The sequence below is a fragment of the Poromitra crassiceps genome (assembly GCF_964638095.1).
Source record: "Poromitra crassiceps genome assembly, chromosome: 1".
Taxonomy (NCBI): domain Eukaryota; kingdom Metazoa; phylum Chordata; class Actinopteri; order Beryciformes; family Melamphaidae; genus Poromitra; species Poromitra crassiceps.
The window spans coordinates 67,106,563-67,131,140 of NC_139623.1; the positions used below are offsets into that span (position 1 = coordinate 67,106,563).

The window sequence follows — 24,578 nt, forward strand, 5'->3', positions numbered from 1 at the left end:
GATGAAATGGGAGCTCTCCGTGTGGAAAACATATAGCGAAGGTAAACACTGCCCATCTGCCGTGTGGAAAACATATAGCAAAGGTAAACACTGCCCATCTGCTTATATTAATGACATAATGATACAAAGTGGGTTGGTAATCGGCAAAGCCATCCTTGAAGAAGGGGCGGGAGCCCTGATGATCGTGTTCTTGCGTTTTCTTTCTTTCTTTCTTCATTAACGTCTGTCTTGCACTGTTCTGTATTGTGTGTGTTGTAGAGAATCAGTTCCCTTGCCCTATGTGTGCGCTGGTCTGCAGCGATGCTTTGGTCCTCCAGGAGCACATCGAGCTGCATCTGCAAGAACAGACGGGGACTGAAGGTATCTGTCTGTCTCAGAGACCTGCATCTACAGGCCACATAGGCCCACATATCAGCACACTGCTATCCGGTGGCCGCATGAAAACGTTCCAACCATTGACTGTATATATTTAGAACACGTCTCTCTTGAATACTCGATTCTGATTGGTCAATCAACAATATTCACCGGTCATTATTTCTCGACAACCGACCGCTGCTCTGCCACACCTGGATTAATCAGTTGATAAGAGCCTTTTGTCAGCAAGCCACTACTAATTAGGCCAACCAGTTGCAGCTGTGGTGTCTTGTGTGCCAATTACGAATGAAACCGCTTTGTCGTTGAAAACGCTATTAAAAAATCTATTTGAATAATTATTTTTGACAGATTATTGAATGATTTAGTTGTAGGCCGTGTTCTAAGCGGGATAATGTATATTGAGGCGGGATATACATTATCCCTTACATATATATATATATATATATATATATGGTTGGAATGTTTTTTTGGAACGTTTTCATGTGTATGTATATATTTATACTATATATATATATATGTGTCTGGTTGTGTATGGCTGTGTCTGCGGGTGGGAAGCCGGATAAGGGGGTATGTGTCAGGGGTCGCTGCACTAGCACCTCCTCTGGTCGGTCGGGGCGCCTGTTTGGGGAGGAAGGGAACTGGTGGGAATAGCGTGATCCTCCCACGTACTACGTCCTGCCGGTGAAGCTCCCCGCTGTCAGGGGTAAAGAAGCGGCTTGCAACTGCGCATGTGTCGGAGGAAGCATGGTGCTAGTCTACGGCTCTCCCCAGATCGGCAGAGGGTAGGTAGAGCAGCGACCGGGGCAGCAGGGAGAAATTGGCCAAGTACAATTTTGGAGAAAATGGGGGAAAAAAAACAATATTTATCCACTCGGAGGAACGGTGAGATAGCGTCTTTTCCACAAAGAAACTGTGCTGTTGCATACTTGTTCTTGATTAATTATTGTTATTGAGTCTATGCAATAACTGCACTTATGGCTGTTTAAACTTGATGAACATTGACGTTACTGCTCGACCCGGAGAGCCACGGAGGGAGTCATTACTGTTTTGCCAGCAGCGTTCCTGATTGGCCGGTTACGATTTCAACAACGAAGCAGGGCCGTTATTGGCTAGTGCACTTTGTAATTTCTGAAAACGCCAACTGGAGGCCAGAGGGAAACGCAGAACGAAACAGAATGTGAGTTCACATGACCGGATGGTTTACCAGGCTAACCTCAGCTGTCACAACACCCACCCTCACCATATTCAAAATCCCCCTTATATTAACAAGTTAAAAACACCCGTGGATATATTATATATATATATATATATATATATGATCATTTATCATCTTGTATCGTGATGATATGGTGATTTGGGGATTATGCGATGCAATTCTGCTGTCTAAACTGATGACAAGAAGCACATTTTATTCAAAACCTCTGACATCAAACACTAGCATTTCCATTCAGTTCAATTCGATGAACGTCAATTTGATAATTGAACGTGATATTGCGCAGAATGCGCACGTTGAGTCATATCGTGATATATTGGTATTGGAATCTATGGACATCTTGATGTGTCTCACACAGTGGGCAAGCCCACCCCCTTCCCCCTGAAGATGTGGAAGTCTTTGTTTAAGCTGTAATTCCTCGACTGGCCACTTGAGGCAGGACTCAGAAGTCCCGTCGTTCCTGTTAAAATGCCCCACTTTGTAACAGTAATTAAACATCTTTACAGCCTGGACTGAAACACAGTTTTGGTCTATATAGCTAATTTAACCTTTTCATAACAACTGTGGGGGGTAATTTTTTATATAAGTCGCCCGTTTGGAGTAAAATAGATGATAAATGGTAAATGGTCTGCATTTATATAGCGCTTTTATCCAAAGCGCTTTACAATCAGTAGGTACATTCACCCATTCATACACCGATGGCGGCAGGCTACCACGCAGGGTGCTGGCACACCATCAGGAGCAATTTGGGGTTCAGTATCTTGCCCAAGGACACTTCGACATGCAGACTGGAGGAGGCGGGAACCGACCTCTTTTATCCAAAGCGATTAGTGGACGACCCGCTCTACCTCCTGAGCTACAGCCGCCCCAGATGATAGAAAAGGGGGTGATTGACAGATCGCCTGTCCAGTGATCGCGCAGCTTGCCGATCACGGACCAACAGCAGGTAACCTCGCGTCACCAGGCTCTTCTCGGCGAGAAAGAGCCTGGCTTCCGTTCACAATTGATTTTGTCACCCTACCTGGTTCCGGCCTAGAGCCCGCCCTAGACAGGAAGGGCAGCGTTTCTAGCTCGTCAACTTTTACGTTAACTTGACAATTTGACACAAGTATCAGAACGGCAAACAACAAAACAAAAGATGGACGTACCGAACAAACTTTTTGAAGAAGTTATTTTAGAAACATTGCGGATTCACAATCTCACATCTTTTAAGCCAATACAGAAGCTTTGAATCAGACAACTAATCGAGGAAAGAGACGTCAAGCTAACGGCAACAAAGACGTTTTTTGGCGCACTGCCTTCCGGTGTTCATTCTGGTTCCGTGGTTTACGCCCCATGACAAAAAGCGGGGTGAAAGGTGCCCAGACTAACAGCAGGTGGAGCTGGGGCTCTGGGAAACTCCCATCTCACGTGAGATGCGGAAGGACTCAACCCATTCCCTCCCACTCTGCTGACGAAAAATCAAGATGTGACGGCCAACGTTTGAACTCCGCCAGGGAGAAGAAATGTAATGGGACGTAACGTAATTTAATGGGATAGCTACGTCCATATTATTTATGTCTATGGTCTCACTAAACTTTGGAGAAAACTGTTGCGCCTTTGTTTGTCCCTTGTTCTGGTTTGGCTGCAGGTGCGGTGGTCCAGAGGAAATGAAGGAAAGCTGACAGAATAGACTCGCTCACTGCATAGTAATTTAAGGAAGACTCCTTAGACTGAGACTTGCGAAAATATAATATATATGGTCTCACAACAGGGTGAGTTGAAAGCACATCCGGGGACTTGAGCGCTCAGAGCACAGCAGTGGATCTGTAGCCTAGCATGCTAAACCCGCTGATACAATATTTATCTGATTTCCAGATTATGGACGTGCATTTAAATTTGATGGACGCCCGTATTGATTTGAGCTGGAATAAGGTCATATGGATTAGAAACTGAGGATTCAGTGAATTTGAGAAAAAGAAAAAAAAGCAATGCCTTGAGTTTTCGAAAATAGACATGGGCCATTGAAAGTGCTTGAATTCCTATATTTTGTGCAAGAATAGGAGTTAACACATCCAAGCCTCTCTGTGAGCTTCTGTCAAGCTGCTAGTTGTCATTATGAACATCTTCAGTATGAACAGTATGAACCTTGATCTGTCTCTCTAACTAGGCCGTATTGGGTCCTTGAATTTGAGGGAATCTGGCCTGGAATGTCCTTGAAAAGTCCTTGAATGTGATGTTTAAGGTGTGGAACCCTGTAAGACTAATTGATAGTTTTATATAACTCTACTTACAAAAGGTTTGTCAACTGTTTCTCAGGAGGGGAGAGATATGAGTGCCCCATGTGCTCTGTTGTCTGTGGCGATGGCTTGTCACTGCAGGAACATGTGGAGCTGCACTTAGACTATGGTGCAGCTGCAAACTGTGCAGGTAGGGATTCCTTCACACGCCCTCACAACAGTCACAACAGTCACAACAGTCACAACAGTCACTCAATTGCCAACATACAACACTATGATCTGATGTAGTGGTTCTCAACCTTTTTGAGCCGTGACCCCCCCCCCCCCCCCCCCCCACCCCCCGTCAACTGTTTTTCAGTTGATGGTGTAACGTTACTCTCAGGTATGAGAACCAGAGCTGTGAGAACCACTGATTCGCATATTAAGCATATTTGTAAGACATGATGGGTTTGATTGTGTGGCCCAGAGAGTCCTGGCTCAGACCTGAGGCTGGCCAGACGGCTTCAGCAGGAGGGGGACCAGAGGAGGAGGGAGCAGGAGGCCAAGCAGGAGGTGGAGGAGTTCAAGAAGCTGCAGGTCAGTGGAGCTCACTGCTCACTGCTGTGTCCACAGAGGGTTATGCATTTCAGAGTGACTCAGGCAAATGGGCTCAGCAAGGTGATTTTGAAGTATTCCAAACGTAATCAAAAGTATTTAGAAGTGGGGGAATGGTGGTGCAGTGGTAAGCGCTGTCGCCTCACAGCTCATAGGTCCTGGGTTCGATTCCCACCTGGGACGCTGTGAACGCTGAAGGAATGCGTGCCCGTCCGCATGTCCTCGAGTGCCCACCGCCCGGGTGGGGTTGTCAAAAAGGGCCTTTCTGTGTGGAGTTTGCATGTTCTCCCCGTGCCTCCCGGGGGTTTCCTTCATATAGGAACCCCTCACCAAAAAATGCAAAGTGGTCGCTGATGTGGTGCCTCCTCTGGTCGTTAAGGGCGCCTGTTCGGAGGGAGGGGAACTCGATGGAATAGCGTGATCCTCCCACGTGCTATGTCCTACCGGTGAAGCTTCCCCTGTCAGGTGAAAAGAAGCGGCTGGCTAACTGCCCATGTCTCGGAGGAAGCATGGAGCCAGTTTTCGGCTCTCCCCAGATCGGCAGAGGGTGGAGCAGCAACCAGGATAAATATAAATTAGCACTAATGGGGGATAAAAATGGGATAAAAAAATCGGGGGGAAAAAATAAATATTAAAAGTATTTAGAAGTAGGGCTGGGTTTTTGGCAAGGACCTCACGATACGATACATATCACGATACATGGTTCACGATATGATTGTATCACGATACATTGCGATACAATACATATTGTGATATTTTGCAATACTGTACATAATTTACTGAACATTTTAAAATAGAGCTAAAAAAAACAACACGCTGTGTACCACCCAGGTAGTGTAATAATATGTACATCACTTTATATTGGCAACTTAGTGGACAAATTGAGAGTGTTGAGTGTCTTACTGAACGCACTGAAATAAAAAGTATTCTTATTGTGTCACTGAACACACGGATGCGCAAAGAAATCGATATGGCGATATATCACGATATTTTTCTGAAATATCGATACAGTATTGCGGAAAAAAGTTTTGCGATATATTGCCGTATCGATTTTATTGCACAGCCCTATTTAGAAGACGGTTACTTAACTTGAGTAATCTAATGCAGTGATTCCAAAACTGTGTTCCGGGGACCACTGGTGGTCTGCAAGGCTCCAGCTAGTGGTACTCAAGAGCCTTGCTGACTGCCATCATTCTATCAGCAAGCATCTTTATCTGTTGTGTCCAATCAATTTTGCGCTGGCTGATGATATTGCCTGGTTAAATCATGGTTAAATCAGTGCATTTTATGGGGAGGAAATGTTTGTATCCGCAGTGGGAAGTGGTGCTGTGGAAACTTGGTTTGGGACATAGTGGTACTTGATCTGAGAAGTCTGGGAACCACTGATGGAATAGAATAGGCTACAAATGACATTTGATGGCATGTATTCAGTGTAGTTTAAAAAGTAACCCTCGCTAACACTGTTTGTGGTATGTGCAGAAGCAGTTTGGTTTGGACGGCGGTGGCGGCTATCGCAGGCAGATGGAGAGGACCATGGAGAGCGCGGTGGCCCGAGGCCGCATGGCCCCCGCAGACTTTCACCACAAGAGGGCAGAGATGATGGAAGCTCTGTCCTCAGGGCTGGATGATGGCAGAACCAGAACACAGGGTATGTTGATGTGACACATTGCTCCAAGCTAACACTTTAGCATACACCAGGACTTCTCAACCTCTCGTAACATGAGGCCCATTGCTGATTGTTTTTTTTTTACCACCTTCCCAAATCCCAAATCCATGAGAAAACAAAACCTAACGAAGTGTGTTTGATGTGTGTTATGCCACTCTCAGATGCGTGATATTCAAACATAACTGGTAAAGACAGTCTCTACCTCAGAATCTGCTGTGATTGATATGCCTGCTAATGTGTAGGCCATATTATGATTCAGAAGGTAGTCGTAGTAGTAGTGCATGGAGTGGCTTGTTTTAAGTTTCTGTGTGTGTGCGTGTGTGTGTGTGTGTGTGTGTGTGTGTGTGTGTGTGTGTGTGTGTGTGTGTGTGTGTGTGTGTGTGTGTGTGAGAGAGTGAGTGAGCGAGGTGTGAGCGAGCGAGTGTAAAGAGGACCCCTGCCACCCTCCTGACGGAGACAGGTTTTTAAATTAGGTGGGGGGGTCCGACTCCCACGGGTCCACTAGTAGTATAAAGATCAGTTTTATTTTTATTTAACCTTTATTTAACCAGGTAAGTCATTAAGAACAAATTCTTATTTACAATGGCGACCTGAAGTTGCCTGCCCGAGTGACATCACTTCCATCACAAATCCTCTGGCGTAGCCACGGTTGTGTGTGCCTGTGCCACTCAAAGAGGCAGCTGGCACACCCCAAACAAAAGGAAATAAGATGCAGAATGAATTTTTAGTTACAATGTTACAATTTCACTTACGCTGCAGCCACACTTACGCTGCAGCCACACTTACAGTGCAGCCACACTTACGCCTACATTCCACTAGGTCCGTGTTCGGTCCGTCTGCGCTGCGGTACGGCATCGGAGCCGATACGTTTCCACTCTAATCATTGTGTCAACTCCCACCTACTCTGCTGCGTTGCGTGTCTACTCCGTCCCAGCTCCGACGATCCAGAGCTCTCCGAAAGAAATACGCAAGGCTTCTATTTTTCACGGATGACGGAGCAAAGCTGCAGCAAGTTGGGCGGAGCCAGGCATGAAATCAACAGGGCAGAGGTGTTTACAGCATTCAATATCAAGCCAGAGGACAAACATGTATGAGGAAAAGTTCATAATTGAAGTGGAAAACCACAAAATAATATATGACACGTGTGGGGAGCCTGGCCTAGCGAGAGCTAAGTTCAAGCAACAATTAGCAATAAGTAGAGCCACAGTCCAGTTTAAGTTCCAAAAAGAATCGTATATTTATTAACAGGGGAGTGGGGGTGGGGACATAAGGCAACATAGGTTCTTCCCGTCCGGGGTACTGGCTTCACTCGGCCTGAAGAGAGAGAGAGCAGAACAGAGAGAGGGTTGGTTATAGGGGGGTTAGGCCAGGCACTGGCTGTGGGCCTTCAGCACATAGCTCTTTAAACAATCTTCAGCCTCTAGCTCTTTAAACAATCTTCAGCGTGTAGCTCTTTAAACAATCTTCAGCCTGTAGCTCGTTAAACAATCTTCAGCGTGTAGCTCTTTAAACAATCTTCAGCATGTAGCTCTTTAAGCAATCTTCAGCATGTAGCTCTTTAAACAATCTTCAATAATTAGTACATGAAACAATCTTCAGCATGTTGCTCTCTACTCACGACCCGGAGGGTTTAGCTCGCTGTTCATCCAGGGGGCAGGTGGAGAGCTCCTTCACCAGCACCGTCGTCCTGAGTCTCTCCTCTCCTTTCTGTTTGCCCTCGGCTTAAAAGCCCAATGGTTAATTGCTGATGCAGCTCACCTGTTCCTGTTCCAGCATGTGAGCAGGTAATTAGGGAGGTACCTGTCCTCCATTACCTTCCCCAGTGGCCTGGTTCGGGGGAAGGGTCGCTGCTGTGGTCTATTTCCCTCTATCAGAGGCACTGGGGTGCCACATATCCCTCTCCCCAGCTCCACGCCACTGCAGGGAGCGCTGGTCCATAGACAGTCCTCCCTCCTTGACAAGGCATCCGCATTCCCATGGAGTCTCCCGGCCCGATGCTCCACCTGAAAGTGGAAGTTCTGCAGCTCCAAAAACCAACGGGTTACACGAGCATTCTTCTCTTTGTTCACAGACATCCATTTTAACGGGGCATGATCTGTGACGAGGGTGAACTTTCTGCCCAATAAATAATACTTCAGTTTTTCCATTGCCCACCTGACTGCCAGACACTCTTTTTCCACCGTTGCGTAGTTCTTCTCATGGCTTAAAAGCTTACGGCTAATGTAGGTGAGGGGGTGTTCCGCTCCATCCTGGATCTGGGACAATACGGCACCAACACCCACCTCCGAGGCATCGGTCTGTAAGAGAAATGGTTTTGAAAAATCTGGGGTTGTCAAAATCGGTTCCCCACAGAGAGTCTGTCGAAGGGACAGGAAGGCGGCCTCTGCCTCTGCTGTCCACTTTACCTGGTTTGACAGGTTCTTCCGGGTCAGTTCATGAAGAGGGGCTGCCATCGTGGCAAAGTTGGGAATGAACTGTCGATAATACCCCACCAAGCCCAAAAAGGTTTTCACTTGCCTTTTGGTTTGGGGTTGGGGCCAGGTAGTGATGGCCTCCACCTTCCTTGCCTGAGGTTTGACATTCCCTCGACCGACTGTGTATCCCAGGTAGTCGGCTTCTTCCAAGGCCAACCGACATTTGGCAGCATTGGCCTTCAGGCCCGCCTCGCCGAGGGCCCTCAGTACCCCATCCAGCCGAGTCAAGTGGTCCTTCCAGTTACTGCTGTGGATCACCACATCATCCAAGTAGGCCGCAGCATAGGCTTGATGAGGCCGCAGGACCTTGTCCATCAACCTTTGGAAGGTGGCCGGAGCTCCGTGGACTCCGAATGGCATGACGGTGTACTGGAACAGGCCCTCCGGAGTAGAGAAGGCCGTTTTCTCCTTAGCCCGTGGGGTCAAGGGCACCTGCCAGTACCCTTTGGTCAGGTCTAGCGTGCTGATGAACCGGGCTGGTCCCAACCTCTCGAGCAGCTCATCGACTCTGGGCATGGGGTAAGCATCAAACAGTGAAATCTCATTGAGTTTACGAAAATCATTGCAGAACCTGAGGGAGGTATCTGGCTTGGGGACAAGCACAATGGGGCTGCTCCAAGCACTGTTCGATTCCTCTATCACCCCCAGCTCTAACATCTTTCTCACCTCCACCTTGACGGCTTCCCGCCGAGCCTCGGGAATACGGTAGGGCCGTAGCCTCACCTTCTTGCCTGGCTCTGTCACGATGTCATGGGCGATAACTGATGTCCGCCCGGGTAGGTCCGAAAACACCTCTCGGTTTCGGTGCAGCAACTCCGTTAGCTCTTGATTCTGGCGGGAGGAGAGATTCTCTCCCCTTTTTATTTCTGGTTCAGCTGGGACCTCCACCTGGACAGAAAGGGCATGCATTGGAGGCCCCGGGGGTTCAAACCACTGTTTCAACAGGTTGATATGGTAGTTCTGCTGGGTTTTTCTTCTGCCTGGCTGTCGGACCTTATAGTTGACGAGGCCGATGCGCTCCATCACCTCATAGGGTCCGTGCCACTTAGCCAAGAATTTACACTCGTTGGTGGGTATCAAAACCATCACCTTGTCTCCTGGTTGGAACTCTCTGACCTGGGCGCCTCGGTTGTACACCCTGGCCTGGGCCACCTGGGCCTTCTGCATGTGTTCCCGAACCAGGGGCCATACCTGAGACATCCGTTGCTGCATCTGTTCCACATGTTCGATGACAGAGTGGTGGGGGGACGGTTGCTGCTCCCAGGTCTCCTTTGCCAGATCCAGCAGCCCTCGTGGCCTCCGACCATACAGCAGCTCGAAGGGTGAGAACCCTGTCGAGCTCTGAGGAACCTCTCGGACGGCAAAAAGGACATATGGTAATAATTGGTCCCAATTTTTCCCATCCACCTCAATGACCTTGCGCAACATCTGCTTTAGGGTACGGTTAAATCTTTCTACAAGGCCGTCCGTCTGAGGGTGGTAGACGGAGGTCCTCAGCTGTTTTACTTTCAGCAACTTGCACATCTCTTTCATTAAACCCGACATGAAACAGGACCCTTGGTCCGTCAAAATTTCATTGGCAATCCCTACCCGGCTGAAGAGCATGAGCAGTTCACGGGCAATCGCCTTCCCAGTGGCGGCCCGCAGAGGAATTGCCTCTGGGTAGCGGGTGGCATAGTCCAGGATCACCAGGAGGTATCGGTGTCCTCGGCTGGACTTCGGCAGGGGTCCGACGATGTCCATGGCGATCCTGCTGAAAGGGGTTTCGATTATTGGCAGAGGGATCAACGGGTTACGATACGTCACCTTCGGCCCGGTCTTCTGACACTCTGCGCAGTGTCGGCAGTAGTCCTGAACTGCTCGCTTTACCCCGGGCCAGAAGAAACGGCTCACGATGCGGTCGTAAGTCTTCTCCGCCCCCAGGTGTGCCCCCAGGACATGGGAGTGGGCGAGGTACAGCACCTTGGACACATAGGGTTTAGGGACCAACAGCTGTTCGCATATTTCTTCCCGTACTTTGACAACACGATACAATAGTCCGGCTCTTATCATGAAGTGTGGATGGGTGACTTCACTCACCGTGTCTTGTGGGACTCCCTCCACTTCCACGACATCTCTCCATGCTTGCGCCAGGTTGGGGTCTAGCAGCTGGGCCGTTCCATATCGCCCTGGACTCCCCTGGGTGGGCAACTCGGCCTGGGGGAACTCCGAGAAGACTTCCTCCGACCCGGTTACGCTCCCCTCTAGCCTTGGTACCGCTGGGGCCTCGTCTGCCGTAGCCGTGGTTTCAGCCCCCAGGGGTTCGTCATGCTCATCGGAAGAGGTCTCTGGGGGAGCTGGGCTGGTTTCGCCCCTGACCGCTGCCCAGACCGGTTGAGGAGCCCCACTTCTCCGGCGACTTCTCCTACGCCCAGCCGAACTCTTTGCCCCACGCGCTGGGCCTTCCTCCCAGTACTGGCGGAACACCGGGCAGTCTCTCCCCACCAGGACTGGCACCGGGAGTTTTTCGACCACTCCCACGGTTATATTACACGGGCCCCGGGGGGTATGTAGGGTGATGTCAGCAGTCGGATAGTTCCTAACATCCCCATGAATACAAGAGACCGCAATGGACTCACCCGTTGGAGTTCCTGCAAACTCAGGCCGAACCAGGGAGATCATGCTTCCGGAGTCAAGTAGCGCCTCAGTGTCCCTCCCAGCCACTTTCACTGGAAACATGGGTGGCTGGATATCTTCATGGGCCCAGCAGGTGGTGAGGTAGTGACAGGCATGGGTGGGGCCCCCTGAGGTTCCCTCCGTTGGCATACTCTCCTCTCGGCCGGGGCAGCTCCAGGAGAGGTGGCCCTCCTTTCCGCAGGAAAAGCACCGCCGAGTATCACGGTCACTCCCTGGTCTTCGCCGCTCAGGTTGAAGCCGGGCCAGCCTGGGTTGTGTCAGTTCTCGTGGAGCTTCCCTCTCGTGCTCGGTTGGCCCCATGGCCCCTCGTGGGGAATCCCGTCGGGTAGACCGCATCATCTCACCCGTGACCTGATGATTCTCCAGTAGGGCTACCAAGACCTCCAGGCTCCCCGGGCCTTGTTGTGCCACATACCTCTTAGCATCTTGGGGGAGGGCTCGCACACACCGGTCGAGTACTAGCCGCTCCATGAGGGTGGGGCCGTCTCCCTCTACTAGCCAACTCCGGGCTAGGCGTTTCAGGCTGGCTACTTGAGCCCGTGCTGGCAGGCTTGCATCATACGACCACTGGTGAAACCGCTGGGCCCTTGCTGGAAGACTGTAGCCATACTGGGCCAGGATCGCCGTTTTGAGGAGTTTATAGTCTGCGGCCTCTGTCCCAGATAAGTCCCGGCAGGCCTTCTGCGCTTCCCCCGTCAGGAACGGGGCCAGGATTCCTCCCCAGTCTGGAAAGGGCCATTTCTCTCGCTGGGCCGTCCTCTCAAACACTTCCAAATAGGCCTCGACATCATCATCTCCCGTTAATTTGGTGAGCAACCCCCTGGGGTTTACTGTCGATGGCGTAGCTTGAGTGGCTTTACAGAGCTCAGTTAGGGCTTCCTGAAGCGCCGCCTGCCCCTGCAGGAGGGCATTAACAGCTCCATCCATTTTTTTTTTTTTTTTTTTTTTCTTATTTCTAATTGTTTGTTTGAACTTCAATGGCGCTGGCTCAGGTTGCCTGCATTCTCCACCATATGTGGGGAGCCTGGCCTAGCGAGAGCTAAGTTCAAGCAACAATTAGCAATAAGTAGAGCCACAGTCCAGTTTAAGTTCCAAAAAGAATCGTATATTTATTAACAGGGGAGTGGGGGTGGGGACATAAGGCAACATAGGTTCTTCCCGTCCGGGGTACTGGCTTCACTCGGCCTGAAGAGAGAGAGAGCAGAACAGAGAGAGGGTTGGTTATAGGGGGGTTAGGCCAGGCACTGGCTGTGGGCCTTCAGCACATAGCTCTTTAAACAATCTTCAGCCTCTAGCTCTTTAAACAATCTTCAGCGTGTAGCTCTTTAAACAATCTTCAGCCTGTAGCTCGTTAAACAATCTTCAGCGTGTAGCTCTTTAAACAATCTTCAGCATGTAGCTCTTTAAGCAATCTTCAGCATGTAGCTCTTTAAACAATCTTCAATAATTAGTACATGAAACAATCTTCAGCATGTTGCTCTCTACTCACGACCCGGAGGGTTTAGCTCGCTGTTCATCCAGGGGGCAGGTGGAGAGCTCCTTCACCAGCACCGTCGTCCTGAGTCTCTCCTCTCCTTTCTGTTTGCCCTCGGCTTAAAAGCCCAATGGTTAATTGCTGATGCAGCTCACCTGTTCCTGTTCCAGCATGTGAGCAGGTAATTAGGGAGGTACCTGTCCTCCATTACCTTCCCCAGTGGCCTGGTTCGGGGGAAGGGTCGCTGCTGTGGTCTATTTCCCTCTATCAGAGGCACTGGGGTGCCACACACGACACATCCTTTTTACAAGGACAACACCAAGCAAGTCCACCCCTCCTCTGCTTCTCCAGCTGGGAACAATGATCTTCTGCCTGTTTGTCATTGTATTTATCCCAGCATTGTATTTATCCCCAGCATTCTGGCCGATCACCCACTCGCCCAAAATGTTGTCGTGCATGTCGGCTGCAATGACATTCCCATGCAGTCCTCCGAAATACTTTACAAGGACTTCAAAGACCTTCTTGACTCCCTTTCAATCCATGGAAAACGCACGTTCATCTCAGGTCCCCTCCCCCCACTCAACCGTGGTGCGGGCCGTTTCAGCACACTCAGTCTCCACTCCTGGCTGCAGATGACCTGTGCAGACCGCAAAGTAGCCTTTGTTGACAATTTCAATCTATTCTGGAAACGCCCAGCTTTCTTCCGCCGTGATGGCATTCACCCCAGTGACCTAGGTTCACGCAACTTATCAGATAATTTGCTCTACACAATCCGAAAATACCCCTTAGCTTGACTGTCAACCACTGCATGTCTGTTACTGGTCACTTCCGGTTGCAACCAGTTTACCTCCCCCGTCCCGTCAATTCAGATTAGTTCCGCCTCGCGGCCAGGTAAATGTATGGATAAACTGCATTGTATTGCTGCTATCAGTCCGCACTTAACACGCCTGTCCCGTCATAGATCCAGACCAAATGGAATTATATATAATAATCTGGTCCATATTACTATTCAACCACCTATACATGGACCCCATAACAATAATCTATTATTTTTGTTGGAGTGTTGTCCAACAAAATCACAACCCAGTGTTGTTAGTGTCAACTTAAATAATATCAATGGCACAGACAAAATTAAACACTCTTCCTTGCGGGAACCTTCTACCACTGTCGCAACCACTGTTTCTCCAGCTAGCTCCCCCTGCAGGCGACCGTGCAGTAACTCAGGACCTCCACTAACAGAGAGGATAAATCCTAAAATAAATCCAGCAATTAAAAAAAACCGAAAGTGGAACTTTTTCCAAACTGTCAACCACTCCAAAGTAATCTGGTGCTCTCAAGCTAAACCAAAGGGACTCCTAGGTGGACATTTAAATATTCGCAGCATCAAATCCAAAGTTGATCAAATTCATCACCTTCTTAGAGACTCGAATTTGGATTTTCTATGTCTGACTGAAACTTGGCTTCACCAAAACTCGCCACCAGCAGCACTAATTATACCAGGCTACAAGTTCTTTAGAAGAGATAGGCTGAAAACAAAAGGAGGCGGGGTCCTGATCCACATTAAAGAGTCTATTCAATGCAACGAAATCAAATGGCCCGATGACAATGACTTGGAATGTATTGGTCTGAATGTAACACTATCACCAGAAATGTCCTTTGTGCTTATTGTACTATATCGCCCACCATCATCAAAAAATGATTTTTATGAGAAGTTTTGTGATATGTTAAAAATGTGCAATTTCAAGAAAGAGATTATTCTTATGGGAGATTTTAATATCAACTGGGAGGATAAACTGACGAGGAAAAACCTCAAACAGATCACAGACAGATTTGACCTGTCACAGCTAATCGAGGGTCCTACCAGAATCACAAACTCTACCAAAACCCAGATAGATTTGGTTTTCAGTAGCAGACCAGAACGAATAATGAAATCATTTAACATGATAACTGGACTATCCGATCACAATCTAACACTGGTAACTAGAAAACTAACTAGTAAACGTTTCAAGTCTCATGCTGCCAGAAGGCCTGTATCCAGTAAAATCCCTCAAAATTAGCTTCAAAACTTCAAAGATGCCATACTGGCATTAAAATGGAATGATCTGCTCTCAGGGGTAAACCTAGAAGAAGACAGTCAGGCTCTACTAGGCATAATTCAAAACACAATAAAACAACATACTAGAGACATCCAACATAAAGGAAGGGAGAAAAGTAGCCTACCATGGCTCAATGTGAACATACTAAAACTGATGAAAGAGCGAGATCTTGCCCTGAAATCAGCTCTCAAAACGAAACTACAAAATGACAAACTCAGATTTACTATGTTAAGGAACAAAGTAATACAGGGGCTAAGAAAGGCCAAAGCCAACTTTTTTATAAACATAATTAGTGAAGCAAGAGGTAATAGTAAACTAATATGGGAGCAAATCAAGAAACTGACAGGTCAACATCACAAAGTAGAAAGACAAATGGAACTTGAAATCAATGGTAACCTCTCAAAGGACCCAGTCGCAATTGCAAAGGTTTTTAACCACTATTTTATTGACTCAGTGGCCACTATCGCACAGAGCTTTGTAACTCAAACAAACACTAGGCCTGCTCCATTGCAGCCACTATCCCTCCCACTAGATGTCGCTGAGCCACCTTTTCACATAAGAAATATTCTTGAGACAGACGTGCTAAGAATAATCAACAAGCTTAAAACATCAAAAGCTAAGGACGTGCATGAGATGGACACTGCCATGCTTAAAGATCTAAGCACATCATTAGTCTTTCCACTCACAAATATACTAAACTTGTCCTTTTCTCAGGGAGTTTTCCCAAGTGCTTGGAAAACAGCCATTGTAACACCAATTTTTAAATCTGGCAATCCTCTCATCACCTGCAACTACAGGCCTATCAGTATCCTACCAGCAGTATCAAAGATAGCAGAGAAATGGGTTGCAGAGCAATTAACTTTCCATCTGAATAACAGCAAATTTTCTCTACATCCAATGCAATTTGGATTCAGAGCCAAACACTCTACAGAGACAGCAAACTGCTTCTTTATAGAAAAGGTCAAATCAATGTTGGACAAGGGAGGGGTCGTTGGGGCTGTGTTCTTAGATCTTAGGAAAGCTTTTGACACTGTAAACCACGCTGTCCTGCTCTCCAAGTTAGCCACCTTTAATTTCTCTCCAGACACCCTTAAGTGGGTAGACTCTTATCTTTCTGATCGATCCCAAACTGTCAGAATCTACAACCACCAGTCTACTGCTCTAAGTTCCTCCACTGGCGTCCCACAGGGATCCATATTGGGCCCTATTTTCTTTGGTCTATACATAAACGATCTGCCATCAGTATGCCATGGGATAGAAATCCAAATGTACGCTGATGTCATATTTGTTCACAGCAAAACAAAAGACCTAGCTGCCTCCATCTTATCTAATGCAATGACCCATGTCACTGAATGGTTAAACCACTGCTGTCTAAAATTAAATGTTTCAAAGACCACTAGCATGTACTTCACAAAGAAAACTAGCAATACCGTTGAGCCACACATACTTGTACTTGGACAAAAACTAGAAGTTGTAAAATAATTTAAATATCTCGGGATTGTGATAGACTCCAATCTCTCCTTTAAAACTCAGGTCAAGAAGGTATGCAACAGAGTCAAGTACAGCCTAGCAAACTTTCGTTTCATAAGGAACTGCATGTCAACTGAGGCTGCTAGACTGTACATGAATGCCATGATCATATCGCACATAACCTACTGTCTAACAAGCTGGTCACAGGTAAGTAGTTCTACCTTGAGACTTGTAGAAACACTATACAAACAAACCATGAAAACCCTTGACAAGAAACCAATCCGCTTTCATCACTGCAGCATATTAGAGAAACACAACCTTTTGAGCTGGGAAAACCTGATCAAACATGCAAACATATGTCTCATTTACAAAATTATTCATGACATGGCTCCTCCCCCACTCAGTGTGTTTGTTAGCCAACGACCTAACACTAACCATATTACAAGAGGAGTCACTAAAGGAAACTGCATCATCCCCCTAAGAAAATCCGCCTTCAGTCAGTCAGCCTTCTCAACTATAGCCGCACATGAATGGAATGTTATACCAGTCCATATTAGAGAACTTACCACCTACAGGTCTTTTTCCAGAGCATTAAGGACATGGTTACTAAGTCACCAAATCTGTCCGCATTAGTTTAGGAAACTATTCTGTGTGCCCCATTGTGTTGTGCTGCACATGTCTGCATGTCCTCATATGGTGCTGCTGTCTTCTGTCGCTACAGTAACTATGTCTGCGGTGCTGCTGTAACGTTGTCTTGCAGTTTGTACTGTATCTACCTTACTGCATGTCTATTATTATTATTATTGTAAACTTGTCTTTTGTTTTTAGGATGCCATCTTTACACCTGGCCAGGGACTACAGATGTAAACTAGCCCCCGGGCTAACTCTGGCATATTTATGGTGTTTGTTAACACACACTGTTTATTAATATGCACTGTCCCTGTGAAATAAATAAATAAATGAAAAAAATGAAACATACAAATTGTCTCGCGCGATTTTACCGTGAGAACCTGTCGGTCTCGTCACTCCAGCTGTCTGGCGGAGCGGCGCCGTGACGTGCTCTGCATGCAGCCGGTTAGTGTTGGCGGAGCACAGAGCACGTAGCAAAACCGGAGAACAGCCGCAACGCAACGCAAATGCAACCAGTGCAATCCCGGTGTTACGCTGCAGCCACACTTACGCTGCAGCCACACTTACGCTGCAGCCACACTTAAGCTTGAATTATGCTCACCCTGCCGTGAAGGGCGCGTGGGTGGAGCGCGGGCCGGGCGCGTCAAATGACGTAAATTTGTTGGCCGTGGTTATTCGCTAGCTCCGTCGGGCGCTCGCCTTGTGCATGATTTTTTTTCTAACAGCGCGAGCTGCTCTCCAAACATGGCCGCTTTCAAGCCACTGAGCCCTGAACACTGAGCTGTGTTTTCACCACATTTCTTGACCCATGTGGTAGGCTAAACTTTGATTTGCAACTGTTCATTTTTAGTCATTTCACCAAGTAAATGTGTTGTGTTGAGAGCATTATTGAGAGAGATTAAAAGCATCACAGAGTAGGCAATCAGGGCTGAGAAGTAAAACGGCTTTCAGTAAAAACAAGTTTGGTGATTCCTTTATGTGCTGATGTGGGGTCGTTTGAGAGTGAAAGCGCACTCAGTACTGCACATAATAGCGTTTCATTGCGACTTTTCCACGGGCTGTTCTCACTATTTACCATTGTACAATACATGCTGATCACTTTCTGAGTATAATGGCATCAACCCCAGCGCGGGGTCTGCACGGAGACTCGCGGGGCCCCACCCCCAACGAGCTTGGTCGAGTATAATTCAGCCTTTACGCTGCAGCCACACTTGCGCGCCGTTTGACGCATGCTGACGCCTGGCTGTATGGACGCTCGTCGCTTGGTGGGAGTGGAAACCCGGAAGCAGCAGCTAACTCCCAAGCTAGCTGCTGCTAGATTTACTTTGCTTCTTTGAAAATTGGTGGTAGAGAGGAAGCGGAAGAGGACAGGAAGGGTAGGGTAGGACCTAGGACGAGCTCAATTGGCAAGTGTGGCTGCACCGTTAGCAGATGCTTTTATCCACATCTGACCTTTATACAACACAAGCAATGATCTAGTCAGAAGACAACAACAGAGGTGAAAGAGCTGCAGGTCTGGAGTCTCTTCTTAAAGATAGAGAGAGACTCAGCAGATCAGATGGAGTTTGATAAGTCGTTCCACCACCGGGGAACTACAGAGGAGAAGAGTATAGTTAGACTATATTACATACAACATTTTGTTTGAAATGTACGCTATTATGGTCCAATTATAAGTATTAATTTTAAAATAATTCAAAATTATTCTTTGTAAAAAACATCCAAATCATCCAACGTCTGTCTGCCTGTGACCCATGCTGCGTAATTACGCACATGGTAAAAGCCTGTTTTGACTGTTTCCTGCAGTGAGAATCCTTGGATTGAGCCTTTTTATGCCTCCGCCGGCGAAGCCAGGCCGAAGGCATTATGGATCCGGGTTGTCCGTCCGTACGGCCATCCGTACGGATGTCCGTCCGTACGGATGTTTGTTAACGCCATATCTGAGGAACGCCTTGACGGAATTTCATCAGATTCGCCTTAAACATTCACTTAGGCTCAAGGATGATCTGATTAGATTTTGGTGGTCAAAGGTCAAAGGTCAAGGTCACTGTGACCTCTCGAACGCCATTTTCAAGCTTGTTAACGCGATATCTGAGGAACGCCTGCATGGAATTTCATCAGATTCGCCTTAAACATTCACTTAGGCTCAAGGATGATCTGATTAGATTTTGGTGGTCAAAGGTCAAAGGTCAAGGTCACTGTGACCTCTCGAACGCCATTTTCAAGCTTGTTAACGCGATATCTGAGGAACGCCTGGACTGAATTTCATCAGATTCGCCTTAAACATTCACTTAGGCTCAAGGATGATCTGATTAGATTTTGGTGGTCAAAGGTCAAAGGTCAAGGTCACTGTGACCTCTCCAACGCCATTTTCAAGCTTGTTAACGCGATATCTGAGGAACGCCTGGACGGAATTTCATCAGATTCACCTTAAACATTCACTTAGGCTCAAGGATGATCTGATTAGATTTTGGTGGTCAAAGGTCAAAGGTCAAGGTCACTGTGACCTCTCGAATGCCATTTTCAAGCTTGTTAACGCGATATCTGAGGAACGCCTGGACGGAATTTCATCAGATTCGCCTTAAACATTCACATAGGCTCAAGGATGATCTGATTAGATTTTGGTGGTCAAAGGTCAAGGTCACTGTGACCTCTCGAACGCCATTTTCAAGCTTGTTAATGCGATATCTGAGGAACGCCTGGACGGAATTTCATCAGATTCACCTTAAACATTCACTTAGGCTCAAGGATGATCTGATTAGATTTTGGTGGTCAAGGAGGAGGAGACTCTATTCTATCATCTGCAAAAAAAAGTTTATTGATACCATTTTCCGTTCTTTAGTTATGAGCCGGAGAAAATAGGCTGTTTTGAGCAAAAAGACAGGTTTAAAATTATAAGCTGAGATATTCAGCCTTTTGTGAAATGAAGCATTTCAAGCACATTCACTGACTCTAGCTAATATTTTCTGATGTAGTGACGTGGTGTAGTTCTGTGGAGCCTGCGTGCCCCACCCCCCTCTCCCCCCCTCAGCTGCAAACTCCTCCCCACACGCACCCAGTCTATTTTCGGAGCCTCCGTTTTTGCGCCGGGCGGCTCCCGGGCGGCTCCCAGCGCGACAAGGAAATGCCAAACGGGACTGCAGGGAAACGTTTGGCCCTTCCGCGTCGGGTGCTGCCTTTCTGGCGGGTAATCGTGTGGAGAAACTATATGCAGACAGACAGACAGAGGCAGAGGAGCTCAGTTGTGGGCGCGGATTGACTTATGTTCGCAGCCAACGTCAGCTGCAGACAGAGCAATCTATATGGCTCTGGCTGCAGCATGCATCGGTTTCTCTTTGATCACGGCTTTTTCCTGCAGTTTTCCGGACCTTTCTTTAATCTGGAGAGCACTGTCGCCGCCTAATGAGTCCGTAAAATAGGTTATACACCTTCAATAGCTCCCATATTTGTACAGGAGATGCCTGATGCTTTGATCCACGTCCCACCGTCAAAAAACGCAATTGACGAACATACTCGTCCTTGGCACTCTACGTTACTAAACGAAATGACGAACATACTCGTCCATGGCACTCAATGAGTTAATCTTGTAATATGCCTATGTAGATTGATTTCCCTGGGCTGCCAAATTCAGCTTATTGAGAGTGAGATTTGTACCAGGAGGTCAGAGACACACTCCTGCCTGCATAGTGCTGCTGCCAGCCGGAACTAGAGTCTCCTCCACTACAGATCATCAAGATTTTTTTCAGTGATCATTTTGCCTCTTAACACATTCACTGCCAGCCTTTTTTTTTTACTGTAGGTAGCTTTTGCCAGAGGGTTTTTTTGAGGATTCTGGCTCATTTTACAAGAGCCAAGGATAATTTTCTGCTTGGAGTTTGTCAACACAAAGTTCACAAAAGTACTAATAGAATGTGTGCTTTCTCTGTCTAAAAGAGTTAGTTTGTAGAGTTAGTAGTTATGTAGATATTAGCCGTTGAGTACAGCATGGTTTCAGCGTCTGAGACAAAAAGCTGAGATAATCGCAGTTTTGTGAAATTCAATATCAAACAGTCACTTTAACCATTTATTTTTGGCATCAGTGAGACATCAGACATAAACAATATAGTTCTGAACAGTAATTTCCTCCATAGCAGCACCCGCACCCCCTCTCCTTACAACTCCTCCCTCCGTGGGCGTGTCTGGTGGATTTCAGCAGCGTTTGTCAGTCACAAGCCAGTCTCTCCTGCCTGTCTGAGCAGTGAGCAGCAGCCTCCCTCTCTGGCGGCCCCTCGTCGGCGAGCGTGGATGTGGCTTAATCCGTTCTTGGATTTTCGGTTGAGAGCTTTGACGAAGCCTTGTGTGACTCTAGGCTTTATGCTGCGCGCTTCAAAGTGTGCTTTCCACCCAGTCCACCTTTGGAACCCCCCACCGCCGTGCGCCCGTGTGAAAGGTTTTCGCCTACAGTATGAGAATGAGGCTCGTTCGCTTCTGGGTCCTCGGTTGAGCTCAGCTGGAATGCGTGCGTTTCTGGCCAAACAACACTCAATAGTAGGGGTGTCACGATACACTCAGTTCACGATACGATACGTATCACGATACTGGGTTCACGATAACGATACGATACGATACGATTTTAACAATATTTTTTTAAACTTGAATAATGACAATATATGACTGGAAAAGTAGTATTTTATTTGAAATGCACAAATACAAAACATGCTGTTGTGGGAAATTGTTATTACAATAACAACTAGAAAAAACATGAGAATGGAGATAAGGCTTATCTTGAAATAGAATGAGTTACACCGTCACTTAGATTTACTTTGAACTAAAAGGTTTCTCAGCAGTATAAATTCTCATTATGCATCTTCAGTTTTTCTTCAAACTCAAACAACAAGACTTTTCTTAATCTATTTTTTATGCATCTTCAGTTTTTCCTGTCAAGTAAACAGTTTTGCCAGAAACTCAATTGAATGGTTTCTCTCCTGTATAACTTCTCATGTGTCTCTTCAGAGACTTGTTCAACTGAACTACTTTCCACACATTGAACTTCAACAAACAAAGACGTTTCTTAGTCTATTTTTTTTTTTTTTTTTTTTTTTTTTTTTGCGATATGAGATTTCATCTCAACGATACATATCGTGACGTTTTACTATCGCGAAATTTCGTGGGACGATATATTGTGACACCCCTACTCAATAGTCTGAGCACCGTCGCTACTCAGTGGGTCGGCGGAATGGATTGCACACGCCTGGCGGCTCTAACAGTATAATAGAAGATGCAAAAGGGCCAGATCAACGATCCACCGTCAAAAAAAAAAAAACGATTTTTTTGACGTATCAATACGTCGCTGGCAGTCAACGGTTGGATTCTGCTTGACGTATCAATACGTCGTTGGCAATGAACGTGTTAATAGCGCCGCCTATGGGCCTACAGTAGTAGTGACTATTCTAATAGTTGCTAGTTGTTATCTATTCACATACATATACACACACACACACACACACACACACAACTGCCCGAGTGACATCACTTCCATCACAAAATACAGACACCACACAGACAGACACCGCCCAGACAGACACCACACAGACAGACGCCACTTGCCCAATTTTATATTAGATAGTCCCCCCTGGATAAAAATGCGCCAGCCGCCTCTGCTACCCAGTGTATCGTTTGTCTCCTTTATGGAGCAATGGATGATATTGCTGAATTTGATGCACCCTGTCTTGTACCCTGTACACACATGTACCCTCTCTGTCTAGGTTTGCTGGGAGCCTTGTATGAATCCTACCAGAGGGAAGCCAGAGACTGTGTCCACGTGTGGCTGAGTGCTGAGACCGACCACTACTGCTCCTCAGAGGGGGATAAAGGCTGGGGCTGTGGCTACCGAAACGTCCAGATGCTTCTGTCCTCTCTACACACAATAGAGACCTTTGCTCAATGCCTGCCAGGTACGTAAGCACACAGCCTGTCACCACCAGTGTTGGCGGTAACTCATTACAAAAGTAACATATTACATGTAATATATTACTTTTAGCAGTAACTCAGTAATATAACTTATTACTTATAGGATTTCAGTAATATTATACCAGTTACTTTGTCAAGTAACTCAAGTTACAAATTGAGTTACATTTGATTAAATCAAAGCACATATTTAAAAAAGATACAATCATTTCCTAATCAAACTGTGTGTTTTTATGCAACTAACCACTATAGATGACAATAACAAAGGAAAAGAATAACATTTAGGATTTTGGATTGTTTACACTGATTTCAAGGCGGGTTGAAATTATTTTTCGGGATGGTTCCGGGGCGGCAATGTCATTCTGCTGCTCCTGTTGTTTTGGTAAAAAGTAATGCAAAAGTAGTGTAATAAGTAGCGAGTTACTCTACACAGAAAGTCATATTGTAAAGTAACTTATTACTTTCAAACGAATGTAACTAGTAATATGTAGTATATTACATTTTGAAAGTAACTTGTCCAACACTGGTCACCACTCACCTTCATAATATGGACAGAGCTATCCCATTGATCTTGGTCTCCCGTTTGGAGTTGAAACGTTGGTCGTCACCATCTTGATTTTTCGTCAGCAGAGTGGGAGGGAATGGGTTGAGCCGCAGCTCCGCCTGCTATTGGTCCGTGATCGGCAAGCTGTGCGATCACTGGACAGGCGATCTGTCAGTCACCCCCTTTTCTATCATCTATTTTACTCCAAACGAGGCGAGTTATATAAAAAATGACCCCCCTACAGTTGTTATGAAAAGGTGAAATTAGATATATAGACCAAAACCGTGTTTCGCCCCTCACTGGAAAGATGTTTAATCCTGTTACAAAGTCGGGCATTTTAACATGGGGGGGAATGCCTACTGCCCTTGATGCCCAATGGCCATTCGAGCAACTACAGCTTTTCAATTCACTTCCGCATCATCAGAGGGAAGGGTAGACTCACTGCAAGTTACTGTAGGTTCCCGATAACTCTTGTGTGAAGTAGGATAACAAGCTACTTTTTCCAGTCTCTGCTAGCAACATTACGGATGGTTACTATGGCCGAACAAACTGACTAATGGCACATAATGCAACACCCAAGAGAAGAAAACTGAAATCTTAGCGATGATCACTTTAACTACTGCAAGTACAAAATATTTACGATGTTTTCTTTATGTGCATCCCTGATGAGAAGAAGATTGTGGGAAGCAGTGTTGTAGTCGAGTCAGAGTCCAAGAGACACCAAAGAAGAGTCTTAAGTCCAGTCCCCATGACCCGAGTCCAAGTCCTCCAAGTTGAGTCTGCAGGCTTGGAATTTCATGATTTTAGGGGCAAGGCCATTTGGCTTTCAGTGTCACACATATTTTTAGGGCACAAAGGCCATTGAGTGAAATAAGATGATTTGGAGCCTAAAAATAAATAACTTGACTTTCCAATAAGAAAAAAGTACATGAAAAACGTCAATTATTAGCTTTTGTAACAAACATTTGAAGTAATATTATATGCCTCATTGCCTCCTTAATGTTATGCTGAATGATGATGTTGGCTGTCCAGTCAGTTGTGTCTAAAAACACAGGGAGAGAGACACATAGAGCAGACACAAACACATGCAGAGAGACACATAGAGCAGACACAAACACATGCAGAGAGAAACATAGAGCAGACACAAACACATGCAGAAAGAAACATAGAGCAGACACAAACACATGCAGAGAGAAACATAGAG

General features: G+C 46.6%; 1 protein-coding gene across 1 annotated transcript in view; it reads left to right on the forward strand.

Moving 5' to 3' along the window:
- zufsp (zinc finger containing ubiquitin peptidase 1) overlaps positions 1 to 24,578 on the forward strand; it is a gene marked incomplete at its 5' end in the record, with an annotated part of 57,983 nt that overhangs the window by 9,797 nt on the left and 23,608 nt on the right. The window contains 5 exons of the mRNA XM_083647214.1: positions 259 to 360; positions 3,887 to 3,997; positions 4,274 to 4,383; positions 5,881 to 6,049; positions 22,629 to 22,817. Of these exons, the coding sequence (XP_083503340.1) occupies positions 259 to 360; positions 3,887 to 3,997; positions 4,274 to 4,383; positions 5,881 to 6,049; positions 22,629 to 22,817 (681 nt within the window). The remainder of the gene's footprint in view (positions 1 to 258; positions 361 to 3,886; positions 3,998 to 4,273; positions 4,384 to 5,880; positions 6,050 to 22,628; positions 22,818 to 24,578) is intronic.